General features: G+C 42.3%; 1 protein-coding gene across 1 annotated transcript in view; it reads right to left on the bottom strand.

Annotated features, from left to right (window-relative positions):
• Positions 1 to 62: 62 nt before the first annotated feature.
• The window catches only part of LOC133140896 (calcium/calmodulin-dependent protein kinase kinase 2-like), a 17,160-nt gene continuing 3,516 nt past the window's right edge, over positions 63 to 13,706 (bottom strand). Inside the window, exons 2-16 of the mRNA XM_061261179.1 lie at positions 11,971 to 12,525; positions 10,095 to 10,142; positions 9,378 to 9,431; positions 8,881 to 8,932; positions 8,473 to 8,606; positions 8,051 to 8,087; positions 7,762 to 7,783; positions 7,589 to 7,677; positions 7,148 to 7,347; positions 6,383 to 6,436; positions 6,030 to 6,103; positions 5,416 to 5,503; positions 4,951 to 5,079; positions 4,224 to 4,324; positions 63 to 2,848 (exon numbers count right to left, since the gene is read on the bottom strand). Coding sequence (XP_061117163.1) covers positions 2,776 to 2,848; positions 4,224 to 4,324; positions 4,951 to 5,079; positions 5,416 to 5,503; positions 6,030 to 6,103; positions 6,383 to 6,436; positions 7,148 to 7,347; positions 7,589 to 7,677; positions 7,762 to 7,783; positions 8,051 to 8,087; positions 8,473 to 8,606; positions 8,881 to 8,932; positions 9,378 to 9,431; positions 10,095 to 10,142; positions 11,971 to 12,351 — 1,536 coding nt within the window. The 5' untranslated portion in view covers positions 12,352 to 12,525 and the 3' untranslated portion in view covers positions 63 to 2,775. The remainder of the gene's footprint in view (positions 2,849 to 4,223; positions 4,325 to 4,950; positions 5,080 to 5,415; positions 5,504 to 6,029; positions 6,104 to 6,382; positions 6,437 to 7,147; positions 7,348 to 7,588; positions 7,678 to 7,761; positions 7,784 to 8,050; positions 8,088 to 8,472; positions 8,607 to 8,880; positions 8,933 to 9,377; positions 9,432 to 10,094; positions 10,143 to 11,970; positions 12,526 to 13,706) is intronic.

Genomic DNA, 13,706 nt, shown 5'->3' with positions numbered 1-13,706 from the left:
CAATTACCCCCCCCCCCCCTTGCATCCATAAACAAAATAACAAAAGGAAGGGCATACAAAGGTTTCCTTACTTAAAGGCAACTGTAATTTTTATTGAAACAATCAACCGGATACAATATGTAAAGGGTACTTAATCACAAGCCCACTCACCCACCGGCTTCCACAGAACCACACCAGACTTTGTGTATTTAGTGATTACATATGTAAGCATGCAGTTGGCTAGTGTATTCAGATGCATGGCATTCTACTGTGTATTACTATGCTGAAATACTAAGTATGGTCAGTGATATGAGGATTGGCAAATGTTACTATAGCTGCTCTGGCATGGGTGGATTAGACAGCATTACAAAAGACAGAAAAAGATTGAATACCTGTTTATAAATACAAATATTTTACAGAGTTACATGGGCCGGGTACATCAACAGGCACCCTGCAGTCAAACCACCCTATTGCAGCATTGCTCTGGGTGCTGGGCACAAAGAGCCCCTGCACATAGAGGTTGCCATCCCATGATTCCTTTGGACAAAACTCTAATTTGACAAAACCAGAAAGGTTTTTAGCCTGAGACCAAGGTGCATTGGTATTGCAAAGGCCTTGTTTTACTCTATACAACATTCTCTTAACAATTCACATTGATCTCCATGATTATGTTAATCCTGATAAATCCTGATAATGGAAATATTTGTATTTCTTTTTTTTTTCAAGTATTTCATTGTCATTCTACATTTTTGCAAGCTATTGTCATAAATAAAAGGGGCAATTGCAAGTACCATTACCAGTTAAAGGGGGGATTTTTGTACCTTATGGATCCCTCCACAGTTGGGAGAATACATTTCTCTGTTGTGGCTGTCTATATATCTTACTCTCCACATCCAGAATCTGGAAAATTCTTCAGTGACAAAGCTATACCTGACTACTACAGTATATCTAGAGTGGGCAATGTGGCCCAGGTGAGGTGCAATGTTTTGCTTGGTCAGATTTCTCCATCTTGATTGTTGTTACCATTCTGTCAGCGGACACTTCAATTGACCACCAAAAATGTATTTTAACATGGAGTTCCCTTTTAATACCCTAATTCATTTATTGTTTTATTCACACCCATATATAAAAATTTCATTCAGTAACTTTTCATTGGTACATGTTCCACTGTATAATGCAGAAGCTGAAGACATTCTCTTAATTCAGAATTTGAAAATGTCTTGAAGTGTTCACCTGTGGCAGCCCTGACAGTTAGCACTTAACAAGACATCTGAGGGTCACCAACAACATTAAACAAAAGGGGAGGTTAGAGAGGGTCAAAATTGCACCAAAGAGTAAATTTCCTTATGCATAGTAATATCTTTGAAAGCCTTCATAATTTAGAGAGCCATGTGATATGTCCCCAGAGTAATATCAACATGCAGAAAAAGTAAGGTAAAACTAACTACCAATTTGATATCTTTTTTCCATTGCAGGTTTTACACATACTTGTCAAAAAGACAACTATGTGGAAGCAATGTTTATATTATGTATTGATTTCAAATTCTAGCAAAGTATATCTAACTATAGCTGTGATTACATAACATCTTATCTAGAGTACACAGCACAGGAAGTGAAAACAATTGCATCAGCTTGTGGGTACCCACACAGCACTGATTTTCTCCCACAGACCCTTGTTTTTACCTAGATACTACATTTTCATTGACTGCATTCATTCATTGACTGTGTGCATATTACTACACTAAACTACTTGAAACATCCTTGAATTGTGTTACAGTGCATCTTTCCATCTTATGACATGCTATGTGAGGTACTAAATCAAACTGTTCTCTATTATTGGGTTTCTTTACAAAAACAGCACTTGCCCCCCAAATCATACATAATGCTTCAGAGGAGTGAAGACAAGCCAACCTAGGCCATGCACTTACTAGCTGAGCACGTTCATTATGTCTGTCCAGTGCAGGTGCTTTAAATATAATCTGCCACAGCTATAGAGTATCGCTGCTCTAAAACAAAAGCCCTGAGACCACACAGCATGCTTTGTCTCTTAAATATTAATAGGCTTTTGAGGACAAAAGGTCAAGAAAACACTTCCACTGAAAGTCTATAAGCAAGATCTATTTTGCAAAAACGTTGTCTGAAAACTAACCAGTGATATTTAAACCACAGATTGAACCCTACAGGCATTCATTATTGTAACAGGAAGTCTGTGTGCTTTGTGGATGTAGAAAAACAAAGTCATTTTCAATACTACACACCTTGTGATATTTAAATATGAACAACAATTTCCATTGAACTACAATTCCATTAATATTACATGTAAAATGCATAATTTAAACCCCCCTACCCGATATGCCACTGTACACTGTGCAACCCATAGCTAGTCCCTTTTTTAAAATATGGAATATGTTACAAAATTGGCTGTGCCAAAGGCGTACCGGTAAAGCCGTCAAACAAGCCATCCAGAGGCGCTGAGAAAAAGACTCCCTTCACCGCCCACAAGGGTCCAGCGCTGCACCCATTGCAGCGTTTTTTTGGTCGAGACAAGAGGGGAGTCCAGAAAGAGACGCATCAACTGGAGTTGGCACTGGTGTGGAGCACGAACACGGTAAGAGCATGCCTTTTTAATGGCAGACAAGCATGCATGGCTGGGGCGTCAAGCTGTGCTCCCGGGCTACAGGCCAGCCCACACAGCCCAGTGCCCTGTCCCATAGTGTGGTGAACCACCCTTTCTGAACGCTGGCCTTCCCATGATAACACGGGGAAAGGCCCCCTCGCCCTTCCTCTATCGCGAGATCAGGACAGAACCTCGTCCTCTCCTACAAAAGGCAAGTCCACGTTCCTCATGCTGTCCCCGCTCTCCTGTTTCCTAGAAAACAGACAATACAAAAATACAATTAGCTGAACATATTTTATGCCCTGAAGAGTAGAAATGAGCTGTCCTGCAATGGTGATGGTCTTAATCCATGGTTCTTGGCATTACAGCTTCTTTAAATTTGTACAAAACGAGGACTGTATCAAGGTCACACTGTCAGATCTCTGGTATGCGCAGAGCTTCACTTTTACCATAACATCTCTCTCGTTTTTTATTTTTTATTTTTTTTTAGATTCCATCAACAAGCAGCCTTGAGTCGACTTGAAAATACGGCAAGCCGGCAGTTGAACATTCAGGTCAGAAATGGGAAGGCGCAGAACTAGTTCACTAGTGTGACATCAGGGGCTTCAGACACTGCCTTGCTGCATGCACTGAAATAAGGCCAAGTGCACAGTAAATAAAAAATAAAGAGTGCAGGGGACTGCTGCGATGTTCCCCATCATGCAGACTCACTCTCCATAGCGGCAGCAGAGCGCTTCACTGCAGCCTCATGCACCTGGCAGGCAGAATCGTACAGCAGAGCGCGGGGACTGAAAGCGTGTGTAAGGGCTATCCTCGCCATGTGGAGATGAGCCAACAGCTGAGTGCAGTCAAACCTCAGCAGTGACATGGTATTAACAACCCTCCAAGATCAGAAAATCTATGTGCATAGAACAAACGCTTTAGTAGTAACAGTTGACCGTTTACAAAGTCCGTCCAGTCATACAGACTAGGGTCTGAAGGGTCTTACTTGCAAAGGCCCTTTAAACTGGTCTAAATAAGGGCAGGAAATGTGAATGTGAGTCAGTCCCATAACGGCTCTGGAGACACATACTGCCACAGGAACACACAATGCCTGTCCTGTACTTCAGACTCACACATCACAGATCCAATTCATTCCAACGATGCGCTCGAGACAAGTTTGAAATTTACATAAATGCAGGTTGCTGAAAGGCAGGCAGAGACTTACAATAACAATCCTTTACCTTTGGTTACTATGAATGAAGCAGTACTTTCCAATGCCTGTCTTGCCTTTGCTGGAAGGTGGTCGAGGAAGAGGAACAGAGATATACCATTTTGCAGGGTTCTATCAGAGCATTTTCACACTTAATGGATAGGCAATCAAAGCCTTAGGCAAGGTGCTAGCACAGGAAAAAACATGCTTTGCTTAAATCTCTATGGACAAATAAAGGGACCATAGTGGTTTGATTAAATATGCACCATAGTTCCCGTTTTAAAAAAGAGGCAAAAAACCAACTGAGACTGGGTGTTGGAGGAGTGAGAAATAGGACAGGAGTTGGAGCCATGCTTTCCTGATTTTCTGTGTAGGGGTTTGTGTACAAGTGTGTATTTGGGTGGGGGACCTCCATTGGCACATCAGGCAACTTACGCCAGCAGGGTTCCAGGTGCAGAGGGGCATCGCTCTTCCCTCCTGCCCCAGTCAAAGGGGTTCCCAAAGGAGCGCTTCCGAAGCATAGTCTTCACCAGGATCTACAGCAAGGGGGAAGAATGGCTCTCAGATTCCACAATCACCTACTCCATGACCACTGCCCACCTACCACAATCCCATCACTTCAGATCACAGTACACTGCTTTTCAGGATTTATCCTCAGGCATTAAAAAAACAAAAAACAGTATATGATTTATGATTATGGGACTCTATCTGCTAATAGTTTTGGCATAATCAAGCATTAATCTTCAACTCAACTACCATAGGAACATTCAAGTCTAACAAAGTAGCTTAAGGTATCGTAACCAGTAGTACAACAGAAGAACAAGACAATAACTGCAGAAGAAGAGTTATGTTACGTAAAAAAAATTTACATTTTATTTTTTAAAATCTTTTTCCATTTTGACCCCAAACATCTAGTGTGCACTCTAACCCACTGTGCAATCATGTCACAGGTGACCTCACTGACCACAACAGCAACTCCTGCACAGTGAGAACCCAACTGACTAACTCAGAGAGACTAACTCAGAGAGGATATACTGAAAAGCAATGCAAAATATCAGGATTAAAGAATAATATCTAACAATGCCTGATACCCACTAGCCTACAGTTGTAACTCAGATTGCATGCTGGGAGATGGAGAGAGCGTGTTGCCCGGCCCACTCACCACCGTGGCCAGGCTGGGGATGTGTTTCACAGAGTTCTCCACCTCCTCCTCTGTCACTTCAATCAGGGTACAGTTCTCGTCTTCTGAGGGGAGGGGCTCCGCCCCGTGCCGTGTCACCCACGGGTGCACCTGGGAAAGAGACAGTGCTGGCAGGTCACGGTCCCACGGCTATACAGTACATCACTCTCATATGAGCTAACAGAAATGCAGGGGTTACTCGTTTAGTGGTTTACTTTGATCAAATGATATTCATATTGCCAATGAGGCAAGACAGGTTAATTTCAAAATGTGCCAATTTGTCAAGCAAACAGTAACAAGGTCATATTTTTGACTTGAATGAATAAAAAATAAAAAATAAAGATTTTTTGAGTCTCATTAGAAGACTAAAACACTTGATAAAACAGATTCTGAGCAGGCAAAGTCAAAGAAGAGATTTACTCATGAAGTATACAGACAAAAGCAGACCTTAATGTATGGCACTGAGATTCTGGTTTCAGGGTTCTTGTCCAGCATCTTTAAGAGCAGATCCTTTAAATCCTCAGACACATCAATGCTGGGTGTGCACAAGAACAGAGATGTGAGGTACACTACCATGTCACTGGTATACAAAAATGGTGTAGAGTATCCATACAAGTGTGTATGTGTGTGTGGATAAGCATTTCTGTTCATGTGTGTAGTGTGTGAACACATCCACATCTATACAGTATGTACAGGTATATGTGGCTGTGGAACTATGGAGGCTTATGTGCATGTGATGTGTTTGCATGGGAGTCTGGGTACATGTGTTTAAGATGCAAATTTTACTGGGTTAAGTATTTCAAATAAATAATTGTCCCAGGTCTCTTTATACAAACCTGACAAGTGTTTGAATGAGTGCATGTATGCATCAGTTTTTGAATGTGTGTGTGTGTGTGTGTGTGTGTGTGCATGTCTGTGTGTGTGTGTGTGTGTGTGTGTATGTATGTGTGTGTGTCTGTGTCTGCGTGTGTGTGTGTGTATGTGTGTGTGTATGTGTGTGTGTGTGTGTGTGTGTGTGTGTGTGTGTGTGCGCGCGCGTGTGTGTGTGTGCGTACACTCACTGCTCTGGTAACTCCACAGGCTGGGTCTTTATCTTCTGGTGGAGACTCAGGATGCGTTCATCCATGAAGGGACACTGGTGACAAATCGAGGCATAAAGGTAGGAATCAGAAAGTGACTTTCCCTTATATGTTAACTTTGCATAGTGGGAATCTATCAAGGTCAGGACAGAACACAGACACTCATATTGTGTGACTGGGGCCCGTAATCTAATGTATAAGGCCTGAATTGATTAGACACATTATTACAAAACATTTGTTCCCTACATTGCATGATTGGGCTTTTAAAATGGTAGCGATATATGGGCCACTTTTTATGTGTTATGTATAATGTCGTGCATAACGGGGACATTTACCACTCCAAAAACAAAGCAATACAGAGTCACTCCCATTGCCCACACATCCAGGGCCTGAAAGAGAAGAGGAAAACATGAAAAACAGCAATGCTTTCAAGTCTGAAATAACAGGCCCGAGACCACGGGAGGGATTACTGAGTTAACTGCATAACTGTACTGAGTAAAATTTACTTCAGTCCATGTTCCAGATTTAGGAGGATTATGGGTTTTAGTCAGCGCAGTTAACTCAGCAATCCTGCTTCATGAAACAGGGACCGGGGATTCCCAAACATTTTAATCTGAAGCCTATGTAACATCCAGCGGCTGAAGATGCCACATTTATCTAAAATCTGCAAAAAGTGGCTACAATAAGTAACATATACATAGAAACACGGTGTCAGTGTCATATACCATAGACATGTCTCAGACATGTGTTCATTAAAATATAAACAAGTGAAAAGTTAAAATGAAGAAAATGAAAATATTATCATATGCTGACCTGGATATGGATGCACCAATTGATGCTTCTCGTTCACCCATTCATACAAACACTCGCCGACGGCGATTGGCTGCCATGCAAGGCACCGACCAGCTCGTCGGGAGCATTTGGGGGTTAAGTGTCTTGCTCAGGGACACTTTGACACAGCCTGGGCGGGGGAACGAAACGGCAACCCTCCGACTGCCAGATGACTGCTCTTACTGCCTATAATAAGTCATTCTTATCCAGTGGTAAAAACTTCCGTACTTCCAAAGAAGGCCTCCAGGGATTAGGGTATGTTCATTTACCTTGCCGGAGAAGTTTTTCCTGGTCTCCGAAAGAGTCTCGGGTGCAAGGAAGGCTGGGGTTCCCACAGTGCTGGTCAGAAGCGCATCTGCACCCTCAAACTGGTTACTGACCCCAAAGTCTGCTATTTTAATGTGACCATCTTCCCCCACCAAGAGGTTGGAAGGCTTAATGTCTCGATGAATAATCTTCTGATAATGCACTGAAAATAAAATTCAAAAATATTTTTCACTCTACTCTCAAGGCTAAATATTTAAAAAGAAGCAGAGCATATTTGCTCTGATGGGGTGGGTGGGTGGGGGGGGGGGGCATGCCAACTCACAGCATTACAACATTCTGAATGTAATCTAGCACAGGGGTTAGTGAGGACTTAACTAAGATTTATACAAGAAAATCAAAATAACTGATCCAATCTGTGAATTTCAGGTTGCCCATCTACTCACAAAACTCAATTCCTCTCAACAAGTCCTGGAAGTAGAACCGGGCATGGCCCTCAGCCAGTGGTTTGTCTGTGGGAATCTCCATCACCGCCCTGCACAGAGGACACACTCAGATGCAGTTCAGCCCAAACACCTATTTATTTATAACTACAATAACTGAATCTTTCTGTACTTACCCTTGTTTGACCAGCTCAAAAACTGGAAAAAGAAAGCGGGCATTTTATACACTTTCCAGTTAAAATTGCAAAATGAATATCGCAACAATTGCAGTGCACAGTTACACAATAATACACAATGACCAGAGTTCTTAATATTCTTAAAAGATGTATCACAATATCAAAAGATTAATGGATGTGTATGTGTATTTGTGTGTGTCAACACTGCTACAGACAGGCTAAAGAACAGATGTCCAGTTAGCAGAAGTTTGATATGGGTGGGGGGGAAGGGGGCTCCTGGCGTTCATACCCATATACAGATGGTCCTCACTCGGATCATCCAGCACCTGGACAGAGGAAAGAGGAGAAACACAACAGGTGACAATTCCTACTGGCAGAAACTAAGAGGTGTCCAACCATCCTCCAATACGCACCATTAACACCTTAATACCAGTCTGAAAACAAAACCTTCTCTCATCATCCCAGTAAGGAAAATAAATTACCTGCATGCCCCATGGCATATAGCCCTAAAGCCCTTGCTCGGCAGACAGATTTATCCAGAGCAACTTACAAAACTAATACAAATGTTTATTCAATAGCTTTACAAGAGTAGATGTAACTTCAGAAATGAACAGTTGACACTCAGCCAGTGGAAAAACACAAGAAGAGTTGGAATCAGCTGTATGTGTGTACGTACGGTTACGCAAGGTAAGAAATTAAGCTAATGTGCACCTCCACCAGCTTCACCACATTGGGGTGGTCCAGCTTCTTCAGGATGGCGATCTCCTGGTACACTCGCTCCAGGGGCCCCTTAGGCTGGGCAGGGCCCTCAGTGGCTACCTTGGTACCACGGGGCGGAGGCCGCCCTGCAGGGGAACGAGGCATCAATGGTTACAATCGACAGACTGAAATTGAGATCAGTCACTTTTAAATGTTCATATCAAAACCAGCTCACTCTCTCTGAGGCAAACAGCTGAACCTCATGACCACGACTGCATTATTTCATGCATTTAATTGCTGCCACATGATTGGCTGATTAAATATTTGCATTGACAAGCTGGTGTATAGAGCTACCTAATAAAGAAGTCACTGAGTGTATCTGCCCATCTCACTGAAGATTTGACTAGTCAAAACACTTACTCGGGAATCCTGCCTGTCTCATCAGCCTCTTCTTTGACAACACTTTCATTGCCTGCAGTAGAGGGGAGAAAACAGAACACATGTCTACGAGTGGCTGCCCATATGTAACCCCCCCCTAAGCAGTTCTGCAAGATGCTCAGCCAAACCACAAGGAATTAGTAACCCTACACCACCTGCTTCAACAGCTACAGCAGTGTTCAGGAGGGACCGCTCTACAATGCACTCTCTTCTGGGTTCATTTCTGTCAATTTCTGCTTTCGCCTGCACTTCCTGGAATAGTTGGCAGCCCAATTTCATTTTGTGATAAAGGAACAAAAGCCACGCCTGCAGTAAATTAAACGGAAGCAAATGTTTTCTAAAGTTCAGCTTAACAAAACGCATGATCAATGTATTCAAGCGCCAATTGTTCCCAATAACCATAATCATGCAATGTTTGTCGTTTCTTTTCCAACTGGAAATGAAGGCAGTTTGGAGAGGCACAGGTCTGCTATACTCACATAATAGGTGTTGTCGTCTTCATTGTATGCCAGCTTGACAACTCCATATGAGCCCTGTGAGACAGGAGATAAACAGTGAGCCAAAGATGAGCTACAGCTGTCCCATAATTCCATCCCCTCAGACACAGAGCCCAGACTGCGCTCATTTTACCACCCGTCTCCCTGACATCTCCCTGCTCCGGCCCCGTTCCCGGTAGTACTAAGAGGAACCTTTTACCTGGGCCGCTTTCATTACAGGCCCACCCCTATGCGTACGGATTAGCATGTAAAACTGCACACTGCAGTTTAACAGTATACAATGCACTCTGTCAAACACAGACATGCATGCATGCATGAACATGCACACACACACACATTCACTCAGGAGGGTGGACAGATTGGAGATAGCAGGGAGGTGGAAAACATGGAAATGCTCTCTCACACACGCGTGCACACACAGACAAATGGCCAAATGGCCAAATGGCCAAATGGACAAATGGACAAATGGACAAATGGACAAATAGAATTGCAGAAGGGTTATTTAGATGAAGCTCTTCTGTTGTAAGGCCTTATTTTTACATTTGAAATAAACAGAGATTTTTTTTATCATTTTATAATTATTATATGAGGTCTTCTCTGTCTGAGGGAGTGCAGTTATTAGAGACCTGCTTACCATCATTTTAATTTTCATTGCAGATAAGCAGAAAGTAGATTAATGTTATTGGGGTTACTCATTACCTTTCCAATCTCATCTTTCAGCTTGTACTGGTTGAGCTGCACACAGTCCTATTGAGATAAAAAAGACAGATTTACACACACAATTCTTTACTGGTTGGTACAATTGAACTGACATCAATATATAATTCAAATCCTGCACCTCTTTTCAATGTTTCCTTTCATGAAACATTTAATAGAATCAGTTAGAATCAGTTAAATCTTAAAATCAGTGATTCTAACTAACTCATTAATGAAATACCCTGGATATAATTTTACCTAAACAATCTAAAAGACATCCTAGTACTTGCTGCTGTCAATATCTATATTTTTTACATACGGTACTGTGCAAAACACAGTACATACAGTATAAAGTATGCCATTAAAACTGCAGCATTCATCAATGTCCTGCAGTATTATAAGAAAATCAGTTGGTAGGCGGTACCAAACATGCAGGAGAACTCGCCACTGTTATTCTGCCTTTAGTTAACAAAATGCTAAAATTTCACCGTAACATTTAATGTTTTGGAAAATGACTGTTTGGGAATCTTAAGTGCTTGTTTGTACTGACACACTAAAGCAGGAAGAAAATAAAATAAAATGACCAAATTAAATTAAAAAATATATAGTGCCTAAGGTTTTTGCACAGTACTGCACAACTTCCATTTACATGAAAATGATAGATTATTCAGAACTTGAGACAAAATCTGTACATTTCAATGAACTGCACTACTTTTACTGAATTAAATGACCAAGGGCCAGTTTCACAGACCGAGAAGTGTCAAGAAAATATTGTGACTATTCACATGACTGTGTTGTGGTGGGGGGTTTACAATTTTAAAAAATATGGTCTGGGATGGGGTAGGTGGCCTGGGATTGTGGGTGCAGAGACAGATATTTTCATGGGGTTAATTCCCTGGTTAAACATACTAGATGATTTCCCCATTCCTGAGACTAATTTCATTTTTTGCCAAAACCAGCTCAATTCCGTCTGTTACTATCACACTTGTGTAAATATAGCTAAAAATATCCTGAGTGCTGAACAGTTTATTAAAGGCTAGTTTCTGTATTCTGAATAACTAAAAACTGTAAACAGCAGATTCTACTTCTACAAGGATCAAGGGATGGTAAAGCAAACTGCCTACAGACAACTTTAGAGCAGTGAGGGTAGGGCAGTGTTTCTCAACTCCAGTCCTCGGGACCCACTTGCCAGAAGGTTTTTGTTGTAACCAGTAGCTCACACACCTGATTTAACTAATCAAGGGCATTTTTGTGGTTTGATTGGTTCAATCATTAAATCAGGTGTGTGAGTTACTGGTTACAACAAAAACCTTCTGGCATGTGGGTCCCGAGGACTGGAGTTGGGAAACACTGGGGTAGGGCTTTAACCTAGCAATTTTAGCTTACCTTCAAAATATTCTCTCACTCTTTGGCTGTCAGAGGTCACATTAACGATAGGGTGAGAAAGACATTTTCCTTTGCAATTAGTCGTTTAGTATGTGTTTTTTTTAGAAATTGGAAATAAAAAAATCAGCAGATCAGATGATTTCCACTAGAGGATTGCATTGGATAGGAATATAAATGATACATAAAAACAAGTATCTCTAGCATTCGATTCTTTCATAATAGTTTTTATGTTTAATAATTGTTATTAGCAATCCTCCATAACTATACTATACTAAAACTATATTTAAAGTAATACATTACCTTTAAAAATGTAAATATTAGGCAATAATAACTTGAACCCATCGCTGAATTAGGAGGAGAAAGAGGGGGAAAGGGCTCAACATTAGAGATTGATCCTGCAGTATGTCATGCTCAGGAACCTTATGGGGTCACCCTACACACAGACTGAATGCATGTCTGAATGCTGTAATTAGCAGAGGGAGCGAGAGCATACCTGCAGGTCAGTGATAGAGACTCTGTGCGACTCCACCGTGGGCCTGCGCGGGAGGCGGGGGGACGCGTGGGGCGAGGTGATGGGGGAGTAGGGCAGGGAGGGGTAGATGTAGCGTCCATTCAGCCCGGGGGAGCCAAGGGGCGAGGAGACCGAGTGCGGCCGCTCCTGCAGGGAGAGCTTGCGGTCCGACAGGTTGAGCCGGGCCCTGCTCTCCCGGGACTCCGGGAACAGGGCTTTGGGGCTCCCCACCTGGGACAGGAGCTCGTGGCCCTGCTGCATGGGGGAGGCGGCCGGCTCGGGGGTGTCGGAGCTGTCCATGTCCTCCACCTCCTCCCCAGGGGAGCTGGGCTCATACTCGGTGACCACGATGAGAGACTCCATGGCCGCTGGGCGGAGGTTGGGGGCTACGTGTGGTGGGAGCGTCGGAGTGGCTGAGGGTGCACAGGGGGCATTGCTAAGGGCGGGCAGGGCTCAGCAGAGGGCAGGGAGGGGACGCATGATGACATGGCGCCCGTCCCACCTACCTCCAGACGCTCAGGAGCAAAGGATGCTGGGCTGTGGAGGAAAGGGAAATACAGTGTCACCTTAAGCACTCAAATATCAACCAGCCAGGGACAGCACAGGTTGCCTGTCTTTCCATGTATGAAAGGAAAAATGCACCCAAAAATGGTTGAAAACATACCACTCCTTAAGATTAAGGAAAAATTACTCCTGACAACTAGGATTATTTAACATGAAAGTATTTACAGTTTGTACATCTTTATTCCTGCTCTTGGCCACTCTCTTTGCACATTCAAAATCAATCATCAATACACCTGTGGACATTTGTCCTCCGTCAGTCAAGTTAATTGATATATGTTATAATGTTTGTGTGTTTTACATTCAATTTGGAAAGTCTCATAATGCTGGTGAAATGCTTGATGGGAATTGCATTAAAATGTAAAATTTGAAGAAAAAAAATACAAAACAGAATTTTTAAAAGATAGGATTAATAATTTATGAAAAACAAACCAATCTTCACTTTGTTTAGATTACCACAAAATAAAGCTTAAGTAACAGAAGTGTGGTGAATTTTCATATCAGAGCACTTGACAGAATGTGTCAATACTATCAAATGAATTAGCAAATGTTATGTTTATGATTGTTTCTGTTTTGCTTTCTGAAGCAGATGAAAACATGTTTGTTTGTTGCAGTACTTGAGAGGGGTCTTTACTAGCACCTCTGTTGCAGGATTAGCATCACCAAATGTAATGGATTTTAAGGTTAAGGTTGAGTGGGTGAAAACTGCACCCATGCTAAACCCACCAAGAATGTATTACCCATAATCTCTCCAAGCATCTGTCATTTCCTCTGGTGTTTCTGTTCGGTGTGTTCCTTATTCATAGACAAATTGTATAAAATGAACAAATTCCAAGAACATTATTGTCTCTGGCCATTCTTACAGCATCCTCACCACATCAGATTACTCCCTTTTACTATGATCCCCAAATAGGAGGTGGGTTAAGAGAAGCAAATATTATTCTTCTTAATGCAATTCAGTCTTACTGCTGACATTTCCAGTATGAGGTCCAGCTTGCACTTGGACATGAGAAAAACAAATCTCTTTTTACATTTGGGACATAGCGTACATGCACATCGTGTCCCAAAAGAGGGGGCCGCCAGGAAGCTGACTGCTTCTAAATAATGTCAGCTCTGAGCATTCCCACACAAACTTACATTAATCACAGGCACCAGGC

This window comes from Conger conger, chromosome 11 (assembly GCF_963514075.1).
Source record: "Conger conger chromosome 11, fConCon1.1, whole genome shotgun sequence".
NCBI classification, from domain to species: Eukaryota; Metazoa; Chordata; class Actinopteri; order Anguilliformes; family Congridae; genus Conger; species Conger conger.
The sequence above is the reverse complement of the archived record's forward strand: the minus strand, read 5'-3'. Positions and strand labels throughout refer to the sequence as shown.